The 24,834-nt window shown below is 41.6% G+C and overlaps 1 protein-coding gene and 1 long non-coding RNA gene across 2 annotated transcripts in view; one reads left to right on the forward strand and one right to left on the reverse strand.

Moving 5' to 3' along the window:
* The window catches only part of STK39 (serine/threonine kinase 39), a 321,213-nt gene extending 301,567 nt beyond the window's left edge, over window positions 1-19,646 (forward strand). The window contains exons 17-18 of the mRNA XM_019971542.2: window positions 5,090-5,154; window positions 18,105-19,646. Coding sequence (XP_019827101.2) covers window positions 5,090-5,154; window positions 18,105-18,179 — 140 coding nt within the window. The 3' untranslated portion in view covers window positions 18,180-19,646. The remainder of the gene's footprint in view (window positions 1-5,089; window positions 5,155-18,104) is intronic.
* LOC139187328 (uncharacterized) lies at window positions 15,151-23,706 on the reverse strand. The gene is made up of 4 exons (XR_011570879.1): window positions 22,387-23,706; window positions 17,831-20,573; window positions 16,622-16,701; window positions 15,151-16,485 (listed from the first exon to the last, which is right to left on the reverse strand). It is a non-coding gene; the product is annotated as an uncharacterized lncRNA (long non-coding RNA).
* Window positions 23,707-24,834: the final 1,128 nt, after the last annotated feature.

Below are 24,834 nucleotides of genomic sequence, written 5' to 3' on the forward strand. Positions count from 1 at the left end.
AGGGGTATTGATAGGGTAGCCAGAGACATGTGAGCAGCAACTTGGAAGGGGGAGTTGTGGAGAAGCAGGGAATGGCGTGTACAGAGGGTCTTGAGGGGAAGCTGGCTCTGAGCACCTGAGAAGCAGCCCTGAGGCTGCTGTGGTTGGAGCAGGGGCAGCTGGAAATGGAATGATGTGGGATGAGGTCAGACGTGGACTGGGAGGCTTGCTCCTTGCAGAGACTGCTTTTTTACTCTGAGCTGCAAAGCTGGCAGGGGACTTTGAATAGAAAAGTCACATGCTTTAATTATATGTTAGAGGGCTCATCTGATTGCTGGGTGGAGGTCAGACCTGAGCGAGTGGGATGGGAGCAGGGAGACAACAGGTTATTGTACAAATCTAGAGAAGATGGTGGAGGTTATACTTGTGTTCTAGCAAGTCGTGTTTCTCACGACTTGTGAGGTCGTGAGAAATCATCAGTTTCTGTGTAGGTGGATATGTGTCTCATATACAAATGAAACATATGAGACATATATATATATATATATATGACATATATGGCTTTTCCAGTAGTCATGTACGGATGTGAGAGTTGGACCATAAAGAAGGCTGAGCGCTGAGGAATTGAAGCTTTCTAATTATGGTGCTGGAGAAGACTCTTGAGAGTCCCTTGGACAGCAAGGAAATCAAACCAGTCAGTCCTACAGGAAATCAGCCCTGAATACTCATTGGAAGCACTGATGCTCAAGCTGAAGTTCCAATGCTTTGACTACCTGATGTGAAGAGCTGATTCACTGGAAAAGACCCTGATTCTAGGAAAGACTGAAGGCAAGAGGAGAAGAGGGCGACAGAGGATGAGATGGTTGGATGGCATTGCTGACTCAATGGACGTGAGTTTGAGCAAACTCTGGGAGATAGTGAAGGACAGGGAAGGCTGGCATGCTGCAGTTCATGGGGTTGCAAAGAGTTGGACACAACTTACTGACTGAACAACAGGAATGAATGCATGTATGTCCAAGTTAAACCTTTTGCGTAGAAGGCTAAGATTTTATCTGAGTTATCAGTATATAGTGGGGAAATCACTATTAAAAAAAAACACAATTTCAGTACTTGGTGGTAGAGATGTAGAGGAGAGTGAGGGTTACAGAACTTTTCCTGGGAAAATTTTAGGGTAGGAAATGGGAAAAAAAACAAAAAACAAAAAACTAGGGAGGTAGGTGAAGCTGGACCGTGGAGGGTCTGATGGACCACATTAAAAACTTGAGCTTTATCCCAAAGTTGATGGGAACAGTTCAAAAGTATTACCTAAGGAGGCAACATGTTCCAATTTATGACTTAAATTCTCCAGGTAACTCTGGTGTGAGAAACGGGACTCTTGAGAAGTTTAGACTGAAGGCAAGGAAACCAGTTACGATTTGCATGTGTCCCGGGTAGAGGCAATAAGCTAATGTTTATTACGCACTTGCTACACATCCTGCACCATTCTAAGCACTTTGTTACTAACTTAATCCTAAGAACAACCCTATTAGTAGGCACCGTTACCATCCACCTCTTACAGACGCATAACTTCTAGCACAAAGAGGCTAAGGAAACTTGCCCAAGTTCATGGGGCCACACAGCTCTAAGGAGGGGGATTTGAACGCAGACACCCTGGCTGGAGAATTCAGGCTGTTGCAGACTGTGCTACACTGCATCTCCTGAAGATAGGAGCCCAGACATTTAGAGAAAATTATAGGGCAGATCTCTTCCTTTGTCCCGAACTGAGTTGTTAATTAGCCACAACTTTGCATAAGTGTTACAGCAGTATCTAAGAAACCCAGCCTCCTAGCCTCTCCTCTTCTCCTTATTTAGGGCTTCAGTTCTCTTTTGGCACCCATGTCTCTGTCTTTGTAATCTCATGCCACCTTTCTGTACCCATGCAACCTACAGGGTGTGTCTTTGAGTAAAACATATTATGATGTTATTATCATCTTGTCAGGTAACCCAAGTCTGTGCCCTTGTCTTAGAATTTCTTGCTAGGGGAATACATCAGCTTTGGGGTTCATTTGGTGTGCTTTTCCCCAAAGCTTTTGTTTGAGAATAGCTCCAATTAAGTCACCTCCATTAGAACATCACTACTATATGAGATTAAGGTGAAACACACTAGCATGGGGGGAGAAAAGTTCAGGTTTTGAATAATCACTCAGAATACAAACACAAACTGTAAATACTCGTTATCTAACTGTGATTTTGCTGTCAAAGTGTGCAGAATTTGAGTAGTACAAGGAAATTATGGAGAAGCTAGTGTCTGGGAAATGCCTGACTTAGTTTGCCAGAGAGATATCAACTCCATTATCCCCTGGGACAGTCCTATTTCCTTCTCTGTTAGATTCACGGGAGTATTGAACATTAGCATCCTTCTCCCATGTGGTTAATGTTATTATTACAGCTTTATAAAGGACAATACTTAGGCCAGATGTTATCCAAGAGAGCAGACAGAAACTTCTAGCCCTGATAGAGATTCAACCCTGAAGTGTGATGCAGGGACACAAGAATAGGAAACAAACAAAAAAAATAGACTGTTCACAAAAAGGTGACACGTACCCCAGTGTAGGCAAGAAGGCCTCAGTGAGTATCACCTGTGTCTTGTGTGGTCAAGACACAGAGAAAGCACCAAGACCAAAGACAGTGGGCTGGGGAGGAGGGAACGGACAAGTTCAAGGAGTAACACAGAGTCTGCCTCAGAAACTAGGCGCGTGAGTCTTTCTTGGGAAAGCCGAGAGGGGTCCGAAATGAGTTGACGGTCACTGAGTTCAGGAACCTCCCCGCCGCCCCGCCTATTTTTGTTTTTGGAAACTAGAGTCTCTTAAAACATGAAGTTTCAGCACATACTTGAGGAAGTCTAAAGTAACACCCAGCCCTTCCTTCTCAGCTCACGTTCCAGGTAAGGAGCATTTTTTTATTTTAGAACTCCAGGTGCAGTCAGGAGAAGGGAGAAAACAGTGACACCCATCTTTTTAATGAGCATTGCTACTAGAAGAGAAATTAGCATCACCCTGAATTTTATGTGGTGTCAGTTAAATGAAGTTATTTTGTAGCACTTTACAACAAATTAGAATCAATGAAATTGAAAATAAGCCTAGCAGCTGGGATAAGTAATCAGGTAAGTGGCCAGTTTTGCTATTTTTGCTTTGAGCAGAAGACAGAATTTGAATTTCTAATGTCCTTCGAGGTGCAGGGTTCACTACTGGGGATGTGGTTTCCGGGACGATTGTTTAAGATGCCAGCAGCTCAGTGTTGCCCTCCAGGCTATAGCCTGCTTCTAGCCACGTTCCTTGGAAACTGGCCCTAGCGCAGATGTGTGTCCACCAGAGAGAGGGCTGTGAATTAGTGTAGGACGCAGCTCTGCTTTTGGCGGAACGTTAGAGAGCAGACTGGAAATACATGACCCAGAACAAGGCAGTAAATCATCAACATTAATAGAGAGACTCTAATGAAAGGACTGAATTCATGTGGAGACTTTATGGCCACTCATGAAATCAGCTCAGATCCAAAGAACTATTAGAACACTTTTATGCTTTAAGAAGAGGGTGACTCTGTTCAGTTGCTGCAATCTGTATATAGTCAGAACGCCCTGACATCATCAGTACTGGCTTTAGTGGGCAGAATTTTACAGCAGAGCTTTGCACTCCATGAGCTGGTATTTTTTGTTGATTAGCAGATGATTTTTGTATCTGAGATAAGTTTGGGAAACTGTAGAGGAAGCCAAAAGAAGATGGAGGTTGGTGGCTCAGGATTTCTATGTGATATATGTGTACATTTGCTTGTGTGGGCAAAAACATGGGAGAGAAAAAGATGAATGGGGGCAAGGGGTGTTAGCACAAATGAAACTTTGTCAGTTACTTGGGAGTATTAAGAGGTCAAGATGAAGATAAAACGGTGTTTGCAACGGTTTATGAAGAGAAACAGGCCGTAGTGAAGATTTAATTTTCATTTTTTTTCCTCTGCAGCAGATGGATTAAATGAAACTATTCAGTCAAAAATCCATGTATCTAGGTTGTTTTCAGCCTACCTTAGAGAAAAATAAAATTTGCACAGATTTTTTTCTACTTAGAAACTTTATACTTGAAACATTTTTCTCAAAATATTTGTATATTTACTATTTTTCTCTTAAATTTTTTCTTCAAGTATTCAGATAACTTTTTAGATGGCTGATTATTGAAGCAGCAGGGGATTTTCCTCTTGGAAAATAAAAATGATGGACAGGACTTTCTTAATTTCTTCAATACCAACTTCTCTTTCTTTGACCAACAGCACGTACTTGACATTCAGCTTTATACTTTGGGTTTGGAGGTAGAAGGAGCAAGGTGTTAAATTTTTATCAGCATCATCTCATGAGAATCCTGTTCATAAGCAGGACCCTCTGCAGGGAAGGCTGACTTCTCTATGAAGCATCATGGCACCACAGAGAGCAGGACAGATCTCTGATGAATCTGGCTATTACTAAAAACGTATCTGCCCTGCTGAGCTCCAAATGGACAACCTTAGTGCTTGGCCCTGTGCACCCAGCTCAGGTGTTGCTCAGGGTGGTATCACTGCTTTGACAGATTGCCATGCTCTGAAAGCACTAAGACACATGCCTGAGATGTGGAGGGTATCCACTGTATTTTATTACTTTGAGAAAAATGGGTGCAGAGAACTGAGTGAATTTATAGGGACAGGAGTTCAAAATGCTGACCTATTATTTCCAGAGAAAGCAGTTTCCTCTTTGTTTTGAACTGCCCTGTCCTGGCTAATATCTCTTATTAATGAGTGTTGAGAAAGTCCAGGTAGTGGAAACACTGGGGGCTACTATCATTTTCTACTTTCCACTAGTAAGTAATTTCTCTTTTATTGTAGAAAATGTGAGACCAGTGTATACTGATTAATTGATGCACTGAAGATGCAGGTTGTGGTAGAAAATGTCTTTATGAGAGTAATTTGGTCATTTATATGGACTTTGTAATGTCTGTGAAAGAAATTATTTTGCAGGTTATTGCATCATTAGTCAAATTTTCTGAAGCACTGATGTGAAAATCCAGTGTTATTGGAAATAATCTGGACACTTTTTCTCTGTGTTTATATTTTACAGTGGCTGCTAATTTACAGAAGATTGTAGATGATCCCAAAGCTTTAAAAACATTGACATTTAAGTTGGTAAGTGGAAAGTTACGGAATGAAGGTAAAGATTTCGCCATGCTGTGCCAACAAGTAATAGTAATGTCATTTAATAACCTGTTCCATAATTCTGTTGTTGGTTTTGGGGGGTAGGGAAGTGGGAATCCATTTTTGGATTCATTATTTGGCTGGTCAACATGAGAATTTTTTTTTTTTATTAGAATATAATTGATTTAGAAGGGTGTGTTAGTTTCAGGTGTACAGAAAAGTGAATTGGGAAACAGCAAAGTGAATCAGTTATACATATATCTACTTCTTTTTTTCAGATTCTTTTCCTGAATATGTCTGTACAGGGTATTGAGTAGAGTTCCCTGTGCTATACAGTAGGTCCTTACTAGTTATATATTTTATGTAGTACTCTTGCCTGGAAAATCCCATGGACGGAGGAGCCTGGTAGGCTGCAGTCCATGGGGTCGCTAAGAGTCGGACACGACTGAGCGACTTCCCTTTCACTTTTCACTTTCATGCATTGGAGAAGGAAATGGCAACCCACCCCAGTGTTCTTGCCTGGAGAATCCCAGGGACGGGGGAGCCTGGTGGGCTGCCGTCTATGGGGTCACACAGAGTCGGACACGACTGAAGCAACTTAGCAGCAGCAGCAGTGTGTATATGGCAGTTTCAATCTCCCAATTTATCTGTCACCTTCCCTTTCCCCACTGATAACCATAAGCTTGTTTTCTACATGTATGACTCTATTTGTTTTGTAAATAAGTTCATTTGTACCATTTTTTCAGGTTCCACATATACATGGTATCATATGATATTTGTCTTTCTCTGACTTACTGTAACTCATTATGACAATCTCTACATCCATCCACATTGCTGCAAATGGCATTATTTTGTTCTTTTTTATGACTTGGGAATACTTTCTAATCATGACTGGAAATCTCCTCTTCCATAAGTGTGGTTTGTTTTTTTTACCATCACATCTTTAACCATTTGAGAAGTCTTGAAGTCTGTACCGTTTTGCTTCCAGTTTGTACGGCAACTTGACCAGAAAGACAAATTAATCTGAGTTTGAAGCAACACTCTTAACAAACCTTTTCTGAAGCAAAAGCCAAGTGGTCCTAACTTTTAAAAATGGAGGCCGATTGTTGTAGAAATGGTTTAAGTAATTGGAAGCGATTGTAGAACTGCCCTCTGAAAGCTAATGAACAAAGACATGACGTTTTAACTCCACATTTCAAATCACAGTAACAGATTCTCATGGAGAGGAAATATTCCAGCAGTTTTTCTGCACTGGTAGATTTTAGGTTTATAAATAGGGTGGCCACAGAGATACAGATATGGAGCATTCTGGGGTCTTTGTGAAACTAAGAGCCTGTGATCCTGGCTAGAAATGGAGAGAAATCCAACTAGTCAAAAGTGATGCTTTTCTGGAAAGTTTTTGCAGACGGTATAGTAAATGACAAATTTTTTAAACTATAAATTAATCTTAGCAAGGGCCAGCCAGAGTGCTAAGCAGTTTAAGATCTAGATGACCAACACTTTGCTGTGCACAACATATTAATGGTCTTTTTTATTTCTTGTGAAAATTTAATGGAAAATGTGCATGGCCAAAAAATGCTAAATGATTCGTTACAGTAAATGTTAGCCTAGTGCTAATTAACTTTCTGGACCTTGCTCCTCATCTAATTTCAGATGGCCAGGCTGGGTGATAAAAGAAAAACACAAGGATTTTCACAGAAAGAATTCAGCTGAAGAAATCAATTTTGTTTTGATAATAAAAGAACATTTTAGTCAGACAAAGAGTGAGAAATTAACAAATTGGAAACTTTATATTTTAGCTTAGGACTCTTCTTTTCACTTCTGTTATGTTTCTAATTCACCTGCATCTTGTAAACATATTTCATTTATATGAGGATATATGGACGAGAAAAATGGCACCCCGTGTCTGCATTTCGAGTCAGAATTAACGTTTCTTTATTTATTTTTTATTCTGCAAAAAAAGAAGTTACAGCATATAATACCTCCAGGACATTTTCCAAACTTTGAACACGTAAACCTAGGGACAAGAGATTAAAACTTTTATGCTGGTGTATTCCCATTGTCTCTAAATTCACTTACCTATAAAATAAGAGTGGCTACCCCAGCCCTTTCACAGTACTGAAAGTGAAAGTGAAGTCACACGTTCGTGTCTGACTCTCTGCGACCCCATGGACTGCAGCACGTGAGGCCTTGCTGCCCATCACCAACTTCCGGAGTTTACTCAAACTCATCTCCATTGAGTCCGTGATGCCATCCAACCATCTCATCCTCTGCCGTCCCCTTCTCCTCCTGCCCTCAATCTTGGCCAACATCAGGGTCTTTTCACATGAGTCAGCTCTTCACATCAGGTGGCCAAAGTATTGGAGTTTCAGCTTCAACATCAGTCCTTCCAATGAACACCCAGGACTGATCTCCTTTAGGATGGACTGGTTGGATCTCCTTGCAGTCCGAGGGACTCTCAAGAGTCTTCTCCAACACCACAGTTCAAAAGCATCAATTCTTGGGCACTCAGCTTTCTTCACAGTCCAACTCTCACATCCATACATGACCACTGGAAAAACCATAGCCTTGACTAGATGGACCTTTGTTGACAAAGTAATGTCTCTGCTTTTTAATATGCTGTCTAGGTTGGTCATAACTTTCCTTCCAAGGATTAAGTGCCTTTTAATTTCATGGCTGCAGTCACCATCTGCAGTGATTTTGGAGCCTCCAAAAATAAAGTCAGCCACTGTTTCCACTGTTCCCCCATCTATTTGCCATGAATCCTTAATTCCAGAATGCCCACAGATACTTGACTGGCTCTCCACTGTCCTTTTCTGAAACTCAAACAATGTGGCTAAGGAAGTACACCCCAATCAAACCTCCTTTAGATCCTGCTCTGCCTTTCTTTACCCCACCCCCCATTCATTCATTTTTTTCTCTAGTCCTGTTCCTATTTTCCTCCACTGACCCTTTGAATGTACTTTTCCATCTTACTAAAATTTCCTTGTCTCCCAACTTTACCCAGCCTGGTCTCTGATTCACAACACCTAGGCACGTTCCAGTTTTCTGCTTTAATTTCACTGATCCAGCAAGCTCTTTTGGACATCCAATTCTGGTCTTGGTTCTCCTCCAGTATTCTCTCTCTGGAAGGTTATATTATAGTGAAACTTTTAGGTTGGTGTATTTCTCTCCCTCAGTTCTAGTCTTGTTACAGCTCAAGCAGGCAGGATTTCTCGGCTCCTGTCTCATCATAGCAAGGGTTTGAAACAACAGACTGGTTACAGTTCAAGTTCTTTTATTAAATAGGATGAAGATGGCCAGCCCTGAAGGAGTGGCAATGATGCCTCTTGACTTCCCTTTTTATACTCCCTGTCTTCCCTTTTTATACTCCCTGTCTCCTCCTCTTGGTTCATGCCCTGTGCAGAATGCAAATAGGTACACTCGAGGACAATCAGGGAATGGGACATGTCTGGGCACATGCAAAATAGTCATTTTACATATTCATCTAGATGGGTGTGGACTGAGTTTTGATTGACAGTTGCAAGTTGCACAGCAGACTCTATTACTTATGTCTTTCCCATAATTCAGTCTGTTATAATCAAATGTATGTATATATAGAATGTTTATGAATCCTTAACAGACTGCTAGCTGCCTAAGGTTACTTGACACAGCTGTGCATGTGTGCATGTGCTGGAGTTGGAGAAGCCCCTGTGGTTAGTTTGTATCCACTGTGTGCCTAGGGCCTACTTGCAGGAGTTAGAAAAATCTCTTGAGGTTCTTTTTGTAGCATATCTGTGAGCTCTCCTGGGTGTTTCTGGGGTAGGGTTTAGAGATCAGCTTGCATCCTTTTTGGCTAGGTCACCTTCATCCCTCATCCCTTAACTTTCTACCTAACAAAATTGTGTAGAATCTTATTTGTGTCTCTAATGTACATCTAGAGGCTCTTCTGTCTTGGATCTCCTGGACATGGAACAACAGACTGGTTCCAAATAGGAAAAGGAGTACATCAAGGCTGTATATTGTCACCCTGCTTATTTAACTTACATGCAGAGTACATCATGAGAAATGCTGGGCTGGAGGAAGCACAAGCTGGAATCAAGATTGCCGGGAGAAATATCAATAACCTCAGATATGCAGATGACACCACCCTTATGGCAGAAAGTGAAGAAGAACTAAAGAGCCTCTTGATGAAAGTGAAAGAGGAGAGTGAAAAAGTTGGCTTCAAGCTCAACATTCAGAAAACTAAGATCATGGCATCTGGTCCCATCACTTCATGGCAAATAGATGGGGAAACAGTGGCTGACTTTATTTTTGGGGGCTCCAAAATCACTGCAGATGGTGATTGCAGCCATGAAATTAAAAGACACTTAATCCTTGGAAGGAAAGTTATGACCAACCTAGACAGCATATTAAAAAGCAGAGACATTACTTTGTCAACAAAGGTCCATCTAGTCAAGGCTATGGTTTTTCCAGTAGTCATGTATGGATGTGAGAGTTGGACTATAAAGAAAGCTGAGTGCTGAAGAATTGATGCTTTTGAACTGTGGTGTTGGAGAAGACTCTTGAGAGTCCCTCGGACTGCAAGGAGATCCAACCAGTCCATCCTAAAGGAGATCAGTCCTGGGTGTTCATTGGAAGGACTAATGTTGAAGCTGAAACTCCAGTATTTTGGCCACCTAATACAAAGAGCTGACTCATTTGAAAAGACCCTGATGTTGGGAAAGATTGAAAGCAGGAGGAAAAGGGACGACACAGGATGAGATTTTTAGATGGCATCACTGACTCAATGGACATGAGTTTGGGTAAACTGCAGGAATTGGTGATGAACAGGGAGACCTGGCATGCTGCAGTCCATGGGGTTGCAGAGTTGGACACGACTGAGCGACTGAACTCAACTGATCATAATTAAAATACATCAGAATAACACAAGCCTCATTTTAAAAACTTGAGCCATCATTCTTTTCTTTACCTTTGTTTTGATTCCTGAAAACTAAGATTGTGACCTCAGCTTCATGCCCTCTTTTGAAGTCTCTGTCAAAATCCGTTGGCCTTGCCTGTAGAAATGACAGGAATCACTGCTGTTTCATGTGCATCCACTGTTTGCAGAACAGAGCATGAAGTATTTTACATCATCTCAGTTAATTTAGTCCTCATGATCCCCCAAGATGGTGATATCATTGGGTCCATCCCATGTTTGGGGAATCAGAGGCTCTGTGAGGTTAACTTGCCCAAGATCATATGGTGCAAAAGCTGGGAGTTCAACTCTGGTCTAGCATCATGGCCCCATGCTCAACAACTGTTCAGTCTTACAGTCAGGACCTCGCACTCTTATGGTATTATAGTTTTCTGGTTCTTTACGGATTCACCTTTTGGAGGACTGGACACACACTGGTTGAGACCGGATCTCCTTTGTCCCTTAAGCAGAGTAATATCGGCCTGTCTGGTGCAGGAGACCTGCAGGAGAAGCATGCAAGTCTTCCTTCTCCCTTATGGCTTGAGAAGGCGGTAATGTGCAGCATTCCCGGTGAATGAAAAGTGATGGTTTTTCCTCAAAAGATAAAGATGTTAAATAAAGCCAAACTCAGGAATGACCTTCTATTTCTGTCATTTAACTTTCCATCTAGCTCTAGTTAGTTAAAGCCTGAGAAGGTTTTCTTTGTGGTTGTCAGTTGCCAGCCAGTTTGAGACCCACTTGACACAGCTCGTTTGAACTGCTTTTTGGCTTAATCGTCTGTAGGACACTTAACATCCTGGTAAAACCACCGAGATCCAGTCTGGTTATTTAGATCAAAGTGTTTTGGAAGCATTTTTCCTCCTAAGCTGCTACTGCTTATAGTCCTGTCAACTGTTCATCATTTTAATCTCAGTGCTTTCTTTGCTTTCTAAAGGAGAATGTCAGGGACCTGAAAATTATGTAATTATTAATACTGTGGTTCTTCAACTGGCTGCACAGTGGTTTCACTCAAGGGATGGTGAGGACACTTTAGAAAATTACTCATGCGTGGGTCCTATTCCAAATAGCCTAATTGTTCTTCCTGCAGCCTGGGCTTTGGGAACTTTGAAAGCACCCTCTCGTGGTCCCAGTGTTTAGCCAAGGCTGGAAAGCATGTTATATGTGGACAACTCATTCTCCAGTCTCTTTCCTCTTAACTCCCACCACTAGTAAGAAATATTTGGCTCAAGCTTAAAAAAGTGTCTCTTGTATATCTGTGTATATATTTTAACTTAAAAAAAAATGGCCTTGAGGAGCAAGAATATTGTTATTTAAAGAAATACATTCACTTTTTTTCCTCCACCCAGTGAGATCTCTAGCTTCATTTGACAGGAAAGATAATAAGTGAAGTATGATTTTCATTGTTGGCACTGCTGGGAACTGGGAGATCAGAAACCTTTTCACTTTCAACAAAGCAGTTCAGGCATAGAGGGCATTTCAGCTCAAGTAGTACGTGCTTTGGGTTTGACATTATCAGTATGGTTTTATTGTTGTAAGCCTTGAGGCTAGTTTTCATAAATGTTTTTTAAGTCATTTTTTAATTTGCTACCTTGCAGTTGTGTAAAGTAGGTAAGTCTTGCTGCTTTCAATGTAGAATTTTTGAAACTGCATTAGTGACAATACAAAATATTTAATTTCCCCTTGAAGATAGAACTGGAGAAAGAAATAGCAACCCATTGTTGCCCAGAGAATCCCATGGACAGAGGAGCCTGGCAGGCTACAGTCCATGGGGTCGCAAGAGTAGGATATGACTTAATGACTAAAGAGAGACAGAGAGAGAGAAGATAGAACACAAATTGTAAGTACAGCTGACCCTTGAACAACATAGGTTTGAACTGCATGATCCAATTAGACATGAATTTTTTTCAATAAACAGGTAATAACAATCTGTGGTTAGTTCAACTTGCAGATAGAGGAACCATATTTAAGGAGGGACAAATGTAAGTTATATGTGGGTTTCTGACTGCTTGGAGGGCTGGCACCTCCAACCCCTCCATTGTTCACGGGTCAACTATACATGTAATTAACACCCAACTGGTACCCACATGAGCAGTATGAACTTAGTTTCTAAAGTTTACTAACGTGCATTGCAGATAGCAATTTTTTATTGACGTCTAGTTGATTTGCAGTGTGTTAATTTCTGCTGTACAGAAAAGTTATACATATACTTCGATGTTCTTTTTCATTGTGGTTTATCAAAGGGTACTGAATATAGTTTTCTGAGCTATACAGTAGGACCTTGTTGTTTATTCCTTCTATATATAAAAATTCCTTCTATATATAGAAGCTTACATCTGCTGAATCTGCTCACCCCAGCCTCCAACCCTCCCCCAACTCATTGTCCCTTGGCAACCATCAGTCTGTTCTCTATATGCCTGATTCTGTTTCTGTATCAAAGATACGTTCGTTGGTGTCATATTTTAGATTCCACATATAAGTGTTACGGTATGGTGTTTGTCTTTCTGACTTCGCTTAGTATGATCATCTCTAGTTCCACTCATGTTGCTGCAAATGGCATTCAGTTCAGTTCAGTTGTGTCTGACTCTTTGCGACCCCATGAATCGCAGCACACCAGGCCTCCCTGTCCAACACCATCTCCCGGAGTTCACTCAAACTCATGTCCATAGTTCATTCTGTCTTATGGCTCAGTAGTATTCCATCGTGTATATGCACCACATCTTCTTTACCCATTCATCTGTCAGTGGACATTCAGGCTGTTTCCATGTGCTGGCGGTTGTGAATAGCAGTGCTCTGAACCTAGGGGTGCAGGTATCTTTTTGGATTCGAGTTTTGTGTGGATTTGTACCCAGAAGTGGGATTGCTGGGTCACATGGTAGTTCTGTCGTGAGTGTTCTGAGGCCCTCCATACCATTTTCCATGGTGGCTGTGACAACAGCATAGGAGAGTTCCGTTTTCTCCACACTCGGTCTAGCATTTGTTATTTGTAGGCTTTTGAATGATGGACATTCTGGCTGGTGTGAGCTGGCACATTTCTCTAATAATTGGTGATGGTGAACAGATAGCAGTTTTATATGCATTTTGGTAATTAATGGCCAAAGAGCCTGATTTATCAAGGCTGAGTGATTAAGGTGATATTTCCCAAAGTACACGTAAAGCCAGGACTCAAATGATATAAAAAGTAGCTGAGAGTATTAACTTACTCCTCCTGCTGAAAGTGTCAGTTCAAGAAGGTCCATGTAGCAGCTCTGTGTCCTATTCCGTCTGAAACAATGGTTCTGCAAAGTGTGGTCCTCAGACGGATAGTGTCAGCTTCACCTGGAACCTTTATAAAAATGTGAATTCTGGGGTTCCATCCCAGGCCTGAGGAATCAGAATCTGGAGGGAATCAGGCACAGGAACCTGCGTTAACACACTCTGGGGTGATTCTGATGCTAAAGTTTGGGAACCATGGCTCTAAAGGAAAGGGACGCTAGGGTAAAACAGAGGTTCTCAAACTCCACTGACTCACCTGGGGAGCTCAGAAAATCCCAGTGCCTAGGCCACACCCCAGACCAATTCAGTCACAACTTCTGGAGTGGACATGGGCACGGGTATGTTTTCAAACTCTCCTGGTGGTTCCAAAGTGCACCCAGGCTGGCAGTGGAGGGAATTCTTAGGATTGACGTTGGACAGCCACATCTTAAGCTCCTCCACACGATGAAGGCCACACCTGCTGGTCTGGTGGGCACGTTCAGGAATCAGAGTTCAGACACTCGAGTGGCAGTAGTGGTATTACACCACCACGGTAAGTTCCTGATAGCGTGTACATTTTCCTTTGAAGTGGAGGTTCTCGAAACGTGGGTCTTGAACTTCTGGGGTTCCTTGAGACTTCTATTTTAAGGGATCCTGAATGTTCATAAGAACACTAAGATGTTACTTGGCTTTTTCCGTAGTGTTAACATTGGTGTAAAAGCCACTGTGGTCAAACCTAGTAATGTTGGCAGAAACCAAAGCAGAAACATCAAAGTGTAGTAATAGCCATCATCTTTAAAGCACTCACTCTATCACTCCGTAAATAAATAAAAATTTAAAAAGTGCAACTGGCTTAAATCCCCACTTGAGAACACATCTTTTTAATATTCTGTGCGATGAGATGGGAAGCATCTCTTCAGTACTTAAGTGTGATGGTTGTCTCTAGGGAAAGCACTGGTGAGATTGAGTTGTGAGCCAAACTAGCTTTTTTTTTTTTTTCATGGAACATCACTTTTACTTGGAAGAACAGCTGAGAAACATTGGCTCTTCAGACTAGGGATCTGGCAGACATTTGTTTCAAAATGAACCCAGTAAGCCTGACACATCAAGGAAAACAATGGACAGTATTTGTTGTCAATAAGAAATTTCACATTTCAAGCAAAAAACAGGATTTTAGAAAACTTGTATCTGCCGTAGTAAGTTTGACAGACACCCACAACCCTACCCCCCAGTATTTAAAGCCTTATCCGATGAGATTGGTAATAATAATGTATTGATACTGTGTAATATGTCAACATTTGGAACATTTGCTAGCTCAGTGATGCTGAAAAATTATACATGGGTAAAAGATCCATCAAAATAGACCAATGTTTACCATAACATTTATGAGAAGTTTAACATGTTGATTTTACATTTTATATTGCAACTAAGCTTTATGAAAATAGCACTTGGAAAGTTTTGGCATAGTGACAAATGATGTCCACAATTACTTGGAAAGGCTATTAAGATACTCTCCCCTTTTCCAACTAGATATTTGTGAGAGACCGGATTTTCTTTGTATACTTTAAGGAAAACAGCAGTGGAGTGACTGCGCATGCAGGTGTGAGAATCTGGCCATTTTTATTAAGCAAAACATTTGAGATTTGAGAAAGTGTAAAAAGCAGTGCCACTCTTAATTTTGTTTTGGGAAACTATTAGCATGCAGTGGGCTGATTTCTGTGATGTTTAATGAATCAGTAACTGAATACTTTAGAAACACCTTTTATTTTCTAAGACAGTAAATACAACATAACCTAAACATATTTTGTTTTAATATAGATTCAATACTTTAACATTACTAAAAATATTTTTATTGAAGTTGATTTACAATGTGTTAATCTCTGCTGTACAGCAAAGTGATTGAGTTATATATACACACACACATTCTTTCCTATTATGGCTTATTATAGAATATTGATTGTAAGCTCTCTGCTATAAAGTAGGTCCTTGTTTTTCTACATGTAATAGTTTTGCTAACCCCAGGCTCCCAATGCAGCACTCCCCCACCTCTCATTCCCCTTGGCAACCACAAGTCTTCATGTCTGTGAGTCTGTTTATGTGTTGTAGATAAGAGACTGGGACTGGTATCTACAATGGTGGGACTGGGATTGCTGGATTGTAGGGTAGGTAATTCTATTTTTGCTTTTCTGAGAACCCTCTGTACTGGTTTCCACAGTGACTACAACAACTTATATTTCCACCAACAGTGGAGGAGGGCTCCCTTTTCTCCATACTCGAGCATTTGTGGCTGTTCTGACTGGTATGAGGTGGAACATCATTGTAGATTCGTTTTTCTCTAGTAATTAGTGATGCTGAGCATCTCTTCGTGTGGTTATTGGCCATTTGTATTTCTTTGGGAAAATCTCTATTTAGGTCCTCTGCCCATTTTTGATTGGATTTTGTGTTTGAGTTCTTTGTGTACTAGAAACTAAACCCTTGTCGGTGGCGTCGTTTGCAAATATTTTACCCCGTTCCGTAGGTTATCTTTCATTTTGTTTATGATTTTCTTTACTGTGCAACAGCTTCTAAGTCACATTTGTTTATATAAATATTTAATATTTCTAAGTACAATAAATACAATCCACGTGGACATATCATTTGGAGTTCTTGATAAAGTTTGAGAACTGCTGCCTTAAGGGTTTCTGGTCTCTTTTGTGGAGATTTCAGTATCATTTGCTTGTTGTCCTCATGATCATTTTTCAGGCCACAAAGAGGTAAGGATTTAAGAGGATTTGAGGCCTCTGATTTAAGAGGCTTAAATCAGAGCTAGCAACATGGAGGAGGGAAGGCTGAGTGTCCTGAAGCAAAGCCAATCACCTGGCCTGTGCCTCTTTGCCAGGAGACAGAACGTAGAATGGGACATGACCTCACTGTACCCACATAATCACTGCTTTGGTTACACAAATTCTCACTTTCATTACTCTTCACCACAAGACTTAGTTTTTATTTCTAGCTATTTTCAGCTCCTGCTAGTCACAGCTAGATACAGCTTTCAAATGCATGGATGTGGCTTCACACTTGTTAAAAGCAACAGTTTGGCCTCAGATGTTTGTCAGTTTCCTACACAGGTCATCTCTGCCCCCATCAGTGAGTTGAGGAAGTGCTGTTAGCAATAGCTACAAGGAGAGAAGAAGGGAAGGTTTAGAAAGATGTCAAGAAACAGTGGTAGTGCGAGAAGAAGGGTCGGGTGGCAGGGGAGGGCGGGGTGGTGGTGGTGGTAAAGGTCACAGTGTTGGTGTGATAAACACCCACCAGAAATCTCAGCTGAGAAGCCGTTTCTGCCAGTGCTGCTTTGTTAGCAGTGATAAGGAGAGCTTCTGATCTTTCTGCCCCTGGCAATGCAAACAATGAAAATTGTACTTTATCTGTCAGTTGAAACTAGAGACAGGCACAAAGTAAATTATTTAAATGTTATCTAATATTCCTACTCTTTAGGCTATGGATTTTCTTATTAAGCATAACTGCTCACACTGAATGTTAAGGATAATTATTTCAAATATTCAAGTTATATGTTCTAAGTAGCTGCCTATTTTGAAGGAAAATGCTGGGGTTGGCAAAGGGCTGAGTTCTGTAGTGTTTTGGAATGGTGCTAAGCGGCTTCACTGTGAGGATTGGAAAGGGCTTTGGACCCTGGGAAACTAGCTGTTTTCACCATTATTTAGCAGGCGGTCAGCCAAGAAAAGGTTCCTATGTCCCTTTGGTAATTAATTGCCCATTCCCAGACATTCAAACTTTTCTCACCCCACTTTGTGGTGCTTACGTAATGTCCAGTTCTGATTTATGTACTGTAGAGGCAATTTAGAATGGTGGTCTGAGTACTCTGTGTGTCTATAGGTTAGTTCCTCAGTCGTGTCCGACTCTTTGCGACCCCATGGACTGTAGCCCACCAGGCTCCTCTGTTCATTAAATTCTCCAGGCAAGAATACTGGCAGTGGGTAGCCATTTCCTTCTCCAGGAGATCTTCCCAACCAGGGATCGAACCTGCGTCTCCTGCATTGCAGGCAGATTCTTTACTACTGAGCCACCATATAGGAAAGGGAGGTAAAGAGGAGAATACGTTGTAAATTAGGGCCAGTGAGAATTTTGATGGGCAAGGGCTTATTTACAGTTGCTTTGAATTTTGACATGATAAAATACTTTGCATTCTGTAATCTGGGCCAATTTTAAGCCACTAAATATGTCCTAAAGTTTTACAAATTCTGTTATAGAAAAAAACGTATGGTACCTTTCCCTGTAAAAAGTACTCATATTTAAACAACAGTTGTCTATCATGAGCCATTCTACTACTTGGTGACCTTTTTTTCCTGACCAGTTTGACAGAGATGATGATTTTTGTAAAAACCAACTTACCCTTGAGTGTGGCCTCTTAGATCTCTTCTGCTCATTTTCATACTAGTCTTTTAAAAGTAGGCATATTTAAAACTACATTTTACATAGTGGTTGTTGAGACTGTGTATGTACCTTCCCGGCAGTCCTGTGGCTGGCTCACTGGCGGTTCCATTTCGTGGGCAGCAAAGCCTCTCGCCTCTGTCCTCAATGGGCTTGATGATCAGATTTCTCAGAGCAGTTGACACCCAGGAGTCACTGAAGAAAGGGATTCTTAGCATGTCTGCTGGCGGAGATGGAACCCCTGGCCCCATAGACTGCACATGGACCCGCCTTCCCACGAACAACTCCGTAAAAGGCCGCTACCAACCAACCAACCGGCACTGAGGCTTTCTTTTTACCTTTTCAGGCTTCTGGCTGTGATGGGTCGGAGATTCCCGACGAAGTGAAGCTGATCGGGTTTGCTCAGTTGAGTGTCAGCTGATACCTGTCCCTTGATGTCGCCCTGATCTGTCATGCCTCCCCTCGCCACACCCTCCCTCCAACCTTTCCTGCCACTTCCTCCCACCCCCTAGCAAAATCAGAGGATTGTGAAGAGGCCGGCTTCAACGTAACGGGATAAAAGAGTATTTTTTTTAAACTTAACAACACTGAGTTCTGCTTTATTCTCTAGCAACCCACAGTATGAGAACAAGCAAATGCCACAGCTGCACGACTGTTGCTCAGTTTTTCAAAATCTATTTAATATCCTCAGCAACCAATTTGGATCTCCCTTAAGTGAAAAGAATCTGAAACACTCAGGTGGTCCGATTTATTGGCAACAAAAGGAATCTTTTCTATCAGAAGCCTATTTCTTCTCTCATTGTTGTCCTTTCTGTTATAATACTTTAATTGTACATCTGACAATACTGCCTCTTATGTTGTATTTAGAAATTAATATACTTATAAAATTAAGATTTATTAGCCAAACTTGAATTCTAGTTTTAAAACTGACTGTGAATTTTATTTTTCATATATTTATGCATTACACACCTTAGCTATAAGAAAGAAAAAAAAAGTTTTTGATTATATATGCTTCCTGCAGTTACTCTTGTTATTTAAACAAAAAATTTCAGGTCTATCTTTCGAGTATTTATAACTTGTGATTTTTGAAATGACTGAATTAGGAACTAGGATGCTTACTCTCTTGGTTTGCCTGAAAACCAGTTCACAATCTGATTGTCTCCTGGGAGAGGGAGGTGCCTTGTGGAAAAAAAAAATTCATATTAAGAATGTGCCTGAGGCTGCTTTACTCTGGAATAGTCTCAGATCTCAAATTTCCTCTACATAAAGTGGCATATGTAAGTTTTGCTTCACTGGAACGTTTAGGATGCTCTATAAAATGGCGCCATTCTGTTAGATTGCTAAGTATGTACCCACCTCTGATTTGATGTCTCCTGAAATGATAGAATCTGTCGTTCCAAAGGCGATAAACTTGAAAAATACCAGAATCCGTGTTTTACTTGAAATTCTGCAGAATACCCAGATGGAGTGAAAAATAATAGAAAGGGTTTTGTGCAATGACTAAAAGGTAAAACGCTGTTAAGTTTCAAGAATACATACTTTCAACCCAAATCGCCCTCTGCTTGACTATACATTATGGAATAGTAAACCATCAGATTTTCAAAATTGGAGTCTAAACTTTCAGGGTGGTGGCTCCCAGATGGTACCATTTGCTCTTTCCTAGCTAACCCTAGATATGGCAGCTCTTTCATGTACTTTAAAAAGCAAATATATATTACTAAGGAAAAAAAAAGTTATTTATAATTGCCTTGTCATAATTGTTAAGGTGTTCTAGAGCCATTTGCATACAACTTAATGTAATTTCATTCCATTCTATTGTTTACACAACAATTACTCAAAGATGACTGCAGAGGTAAAAGGACAATAAACGTGTATTGTTGCACAAAGAGAGAGCGTGGCATTGTCTCCTTCCTCCCGCTGCAGTGACATTTAGCACTTTCATAAAAGGCCTAGTGAGAATTACCTGGTGAAAAGTGCCCTGGAGGAAGACTAAAGCATCCAGCTAGTCGCGGAGAATCCCGTTTGACAATTAGCTTGACAAAAAGAATGAGAGACATTCACTCTCAATGTAGACAGTCTATCTTTACGTCAAAAACAAAGGGCTGCCGCAGACAAGTGGGAAGAATTCCTTCCAACCACTAAGGCCAGAACGGTTAGGGGACTTGGCCAGGGCCTTTCACAGCTTCTTGGCCTCCTGACATCTGCACAACTTGTGGCCAAAACAGTGTAAGAAAAAACCCACACATTCTATTCAGAGTAAAACATACATGAGGAACTATATAGAACTCTGTTTTGCAATACAGTGATGAATAAATGCTTAATTTTTTTATGCTCATATTCCCATATGTTTTCTAATGGTATTTGAAGGAGCTTATATATACCAGATACCAAGATAAATATTTTTTTCAAGTACATAAATTAAGATGAAGGGTCAGGAAGAACTGGCTACCAGGATAATTGCAAGTGTAAAATTAGGGCACAGAAGCTCATGACGAGGTCCTAGTCAGTCAGCACACAGCCTGGGATTAGAGCTCCCAACCCACCAATGGTGAAGAGTAACATCGTTTCTCCTTCAAGTAAGGATGAACGCTGATTTTTCCTAGTACTAATGCCTGGAATGAAATTCTTCTAGGAAGTTCCAGTTATGAATTTAGAAACTTAGAAACTCTCAAAGCATTGACCCATATATTCCAGGTTTTGAACACTTACCCTTTCCAGTGCTTTCTGTGGGGGCTCACATGCAGGGTATGTGATAGGAAGTGCTGGTCAGCTAGGAGCTGAGATCATGATCCAAGCAGTTGCTCTCACGTGTGGTCTAGAAAGATACAGCAGTTAAAGTTGGGTGGGATGAGTAGGGTACATTTCCTTTAGGCAATCCTGTGTGACTATTTCTCCTAATCAAGCTTTTGATTAAACATGACACATTGTGATTCTGCTCACTGGCAAAAACCTAAACTTCGCTAAACACAGATACTTGGCATTATTTATTTGGACAGCTCACATGCTCTGGCAAACAGGAGGGTTTACACTTCTTGATAAAATCAAGGGACTCATTTCATACAAACAAAATCTGTCCAGCATCCCCTGTGCTCCAACTGTGGTCAACTTGCAGAGATCTAAAATGGAAGGACATTATCATCTCATTTTAATGTCCATATATTGTTCTTATTTGAACAACATGGTTTTCTGTATATAGGACAACTTTCAGAGACACTTCTAGACTGTGTGTGAAAACAATCTTTTTCCAAAAAATTATTCTTGGAAAGTTAACCCATTTTCCTATGTGTTACATATCTTGCTGCTGCTGCTGCTGCTAAGTTGCTTCAGTCGTGTCTGACTCTGTGCGACCCCATAGACGGCAGCCCAGCAGGCTCCCCCGTCCCTGGGATTCTCCAGGCAAGAATACTGGAGTGGGTTGCCATTTCCTTCTCCAATGCAGGAAAGTGAAAAGTGAAAGTAAAGTCGCTCAGTTGTGTCTGACTCTTAGCGACCCCATGGACTGCAGCCTACCAGGCTCCTCTGTCCATGGGATTTTCCAGGCAAGAGTACTGGAGTGGGGTGCCATTGCCTTCTCCCGTTACATATCTTATATGCTGGTAAATATGGTAGCTCTTCATGCCTCTTCATGTCGGAGTAGGGTGAAGTAGTAGTCTTTTGGGGAAGAGTCAAGAATTCCCTCAAAAAACAAATCTAATCCCATATAAAATCCTAGCATAGGAATTTTTTTTTTTCAATCAGAATTTTCACTCATCTCAACAATGCACCTGTGACCTGTTTCATGTTAAGCAACATACTTTCCTGGTTAACCTTCCAAAGTTAAGTTGGCAAGCAGAATCTACAAGTAATTACAGAGATGGTGAAAATAACCAATTAGCACTGGAGGGAGGACTTTGCCAGAAATTAGGATTCATATTTGACAGTAAATGATCTGAGGTCTTTTTTTGCCCTAGAGATATATTGGATAAGAGAAGCTATTGCTTAGGCCCATTGAATTTGTTATAGTAAAGTCATATGATCAGCTTAAACTTATCCATACCTACAGTAGAAGTATAGAGAGCATACTTCTGGCTTATCCAAAAGTGGCTTTATCCAATTATGATACAATTAAAGGAACTCAAACATACCCTCATTTTTCTGTTGCACACATTTGTCTAATCTACCCATTTCATACTCTCACCAGGATATTAAAGGGCAGGGTTGGGCGTTAAGTGGTGTGCCAAGGTGGGTGGTGCTAAAACATACCCTTTGGGCCAGAATGTCCCAACCTAGAAAAGAGGTCTACCACTAGGCAGAATTGCCATAATCAGATGGTTTTCAAGTGACAATTTCCATTGCATATTGGCATGAACTAAAATTTTAAGTAATGAGGTTTGATCATAAGAGTATTCCCTTTAAGTGGATAAAATACTTCCTGGAGTTAGGTATTTAGAATGTGTACTACCAAGAATGAGTAAACTGTTTAATGCATATAAAGAGTGGAGACTGTAAAGGCATATGTTTAAGATATGACTAAATGACTGACTCCCTCAGGGACCTGAGATACAATATCAGTTAACACCCAAAACATCACAATAAAGGAACTGGCACTCCACTGGAATAGACAAGCCATAAAAAATAGCAAAAAGTACCTGTTTCCAAAATGTCTCAGTGATTGCCTCAATGCTTTTTTGCCACAGAGAAAAAGCATGGTCCAGTAACAATGCTGCTTCTTTACCTGTCTTCTTACACCTTATTCAACAACCCTAACCATGGCTAGTTCAGACACCTAAGAACAGAAGACAAATTGGCACAATTAGCTTATCAGGTACTGTGCATCTATGCCAAGCCAATGGATGCTTGAAGAAAAGTACATAATACTTCCCCTACATGAATTACAGCCTACAAAATGAGCATCATTAGCTGAAGGGGTTTATTGAACCTGTATAATTTAGCTCATAACTCAAAGGGCAAGGAATATTATTAAGAATTACAATCTTATGCTATTATTTGAATTTGTTACAGAATGAAGAAAGGTCAGTAATAGAATAACGATTCCTGTAGTGTAGTTATCGCTTATGTAGAATACTGGCTTGAGAAACCAAGATTTGTATTTTATCACAGAAGAAACCAGCTTATTGTTTAGGTAGACCGTTCAGTAAACTAATGAGTCTATAAGAGGAGGAGATCAAGATGGTGGAGTAGGAGGACATGGAGCTCACCTCCCCCCATGAAGACATCAAAAATGTGAGCAGTTCTCACTGGAAACAAACTAGAGACTGGCAGAAGGAGTATTCAGCATCCGAAAGGCTGTAAGAAAGATCCACACAGAGTCGGGATCAGGAAGGGAAGAGAAGCAATCAGGGCAGGACCTGTGCCCCTGGAGGGGAACATAGAAGAGGAGGGGGCTTACACCCTACCTGGGGAGTGAGGAGTTTGAACCATGTATCAGACACCCCATCCCTGGGATCCAACACTGGAAGGAAAAGTCTCATGGCAGGTTTGAATATCAGTGAGACTGACAGTGGGGCTGTCAGAAACCTAGACCACTCTTAAGAAATGCACACACACTCTTACTCCTTCAACGAGGCAGAGGAAGCAGACTGAAAGGACCCCAGACTTTGCCTGGTTTTCTGTAACTGCCCTTGTGCAGGCCCAGGCCAAGCTGAGCACCCACCGTGGTTCCTCTTGCTCTGCAGAGCAGCTCCATACTAAGGCAAAGGCTACGGCAGCCAAGGTGAGTGCCCAGCTGTCAGGAACAGAGTCGGCTCAGACCTGGCAAGGCATCCACCCTGGTGGTCACAGGGGTGAAAGGTCAGTGCTCTGGCCAGAGGTGGGATCACTCCAGCACACGCTGTGGCCCCTCTTGCTCCACAGCACAGCTTCCCACTAGAGCAAAGGCTGCTGCTGCTGGAGAGTGCTTTGCCATGGAGGATGGTGCCAACCTGGATCCAGCACTGTACCTGAACAGGGAGAGGGTGACCATTACCGGCACCTGCAGAGGCAGCAGTCTGGAGCTCTGACTGGCACGCATGGACCGTGCCAACTCACACCCTGGCCTGCACAGGGCACGTGCTCCAACAGTGCTCCCTTATGGGGCAAAGGTGCCAGTGCTGGGAGGGGGAGAGCACACACTGAGGGAACAGAAGCAGCTCTGACTTGACCCTCGGGGCTTCTGGTGTAGCAACTTTGGACGCGCTCCTATCCCTTGACAGGATGCTGTTGGCTACTGAGCAGAGAAGTCCCCCTCTCGCATCTGGCTCTAGCTCTAACCCTCCCCCATCTCTGCCATCTCCAGCTCCACCTCCTAGCAACAGTGATCACTGCCAGCCTACCCAGAGGAGAAATGTGACTCGAACACACTTCAGACACAGCTCACCCATCAAAGCCACCAGGCACATGCAGACTGCACAAGGATGCTCCCACACAAGGACACCCCATTCAGGACCAGGATAGGTAACCTTTATCTAATTTCATAGAGAAAAAGATAAGCAAAATGAGAAGACAGAGAAATTTGTTTCAAATAAAAGGACAAGAAAGGGGAAAAAAACCCTGAAAAACCGAATGAAACAGATACACAATTTACTAGTTCAGAGAATTAGTAATAATGTTAACTGAATTAGGGAAAATAACAGATGAACATAGCGTGAACTATAACAAGGGACTGCTGCTGCTGCTGCTAAGTCGCTTCAGTCATGTCCGACTCTGTGCGACCCCATAGACGGCAGCCAACCAGGCTCCCCCATCCCTGGGATTCTCCAGGCAAGAACACTAGAGTGGGTTGCCATTTCCTTCCCCAATGCATGAAAGTGAAAAGTGAAAGTGAAGTCACTCAGTCGTGCCCGACTCTTAGTGACCCCATGGACTGCAGCCTACCAGGCTCCTCCATCCATGGGATTTTCCAGGCAGGAGTACCAGAGTGGGGTGCCAGTGCCTTCTCCAAACAAGGGACTAGAAAGTAAAAAAGAACCAATCAGAACTAAAGAATATGATAAATGAAAACACACTAGAAGGAATTAACAGCAAACCAACTGATACAGAACACCTGATCTGGAAAATAGAATAATGGAAATCACTCAATTAGGATAACAAAAAGAAAA

The sequence above is a fragment of the Bos indicus genome, chromosome 2 (genome assembly GCF_029378745.1).
Source record: "Bos indicus isolate NIAB-ARS_2022 breed Sahiwal x Tharparkar chromosome 2, NIAB-ARS_B.indTharparkar_mat_pri_1.0, whole genome shotgun sequence".
Taxonomy (NCBI): Eukaryota; Metazoa; Chordata; class Mammalia; order Artiodactyla; family Bovidae; genus Bos; species Bos indicus.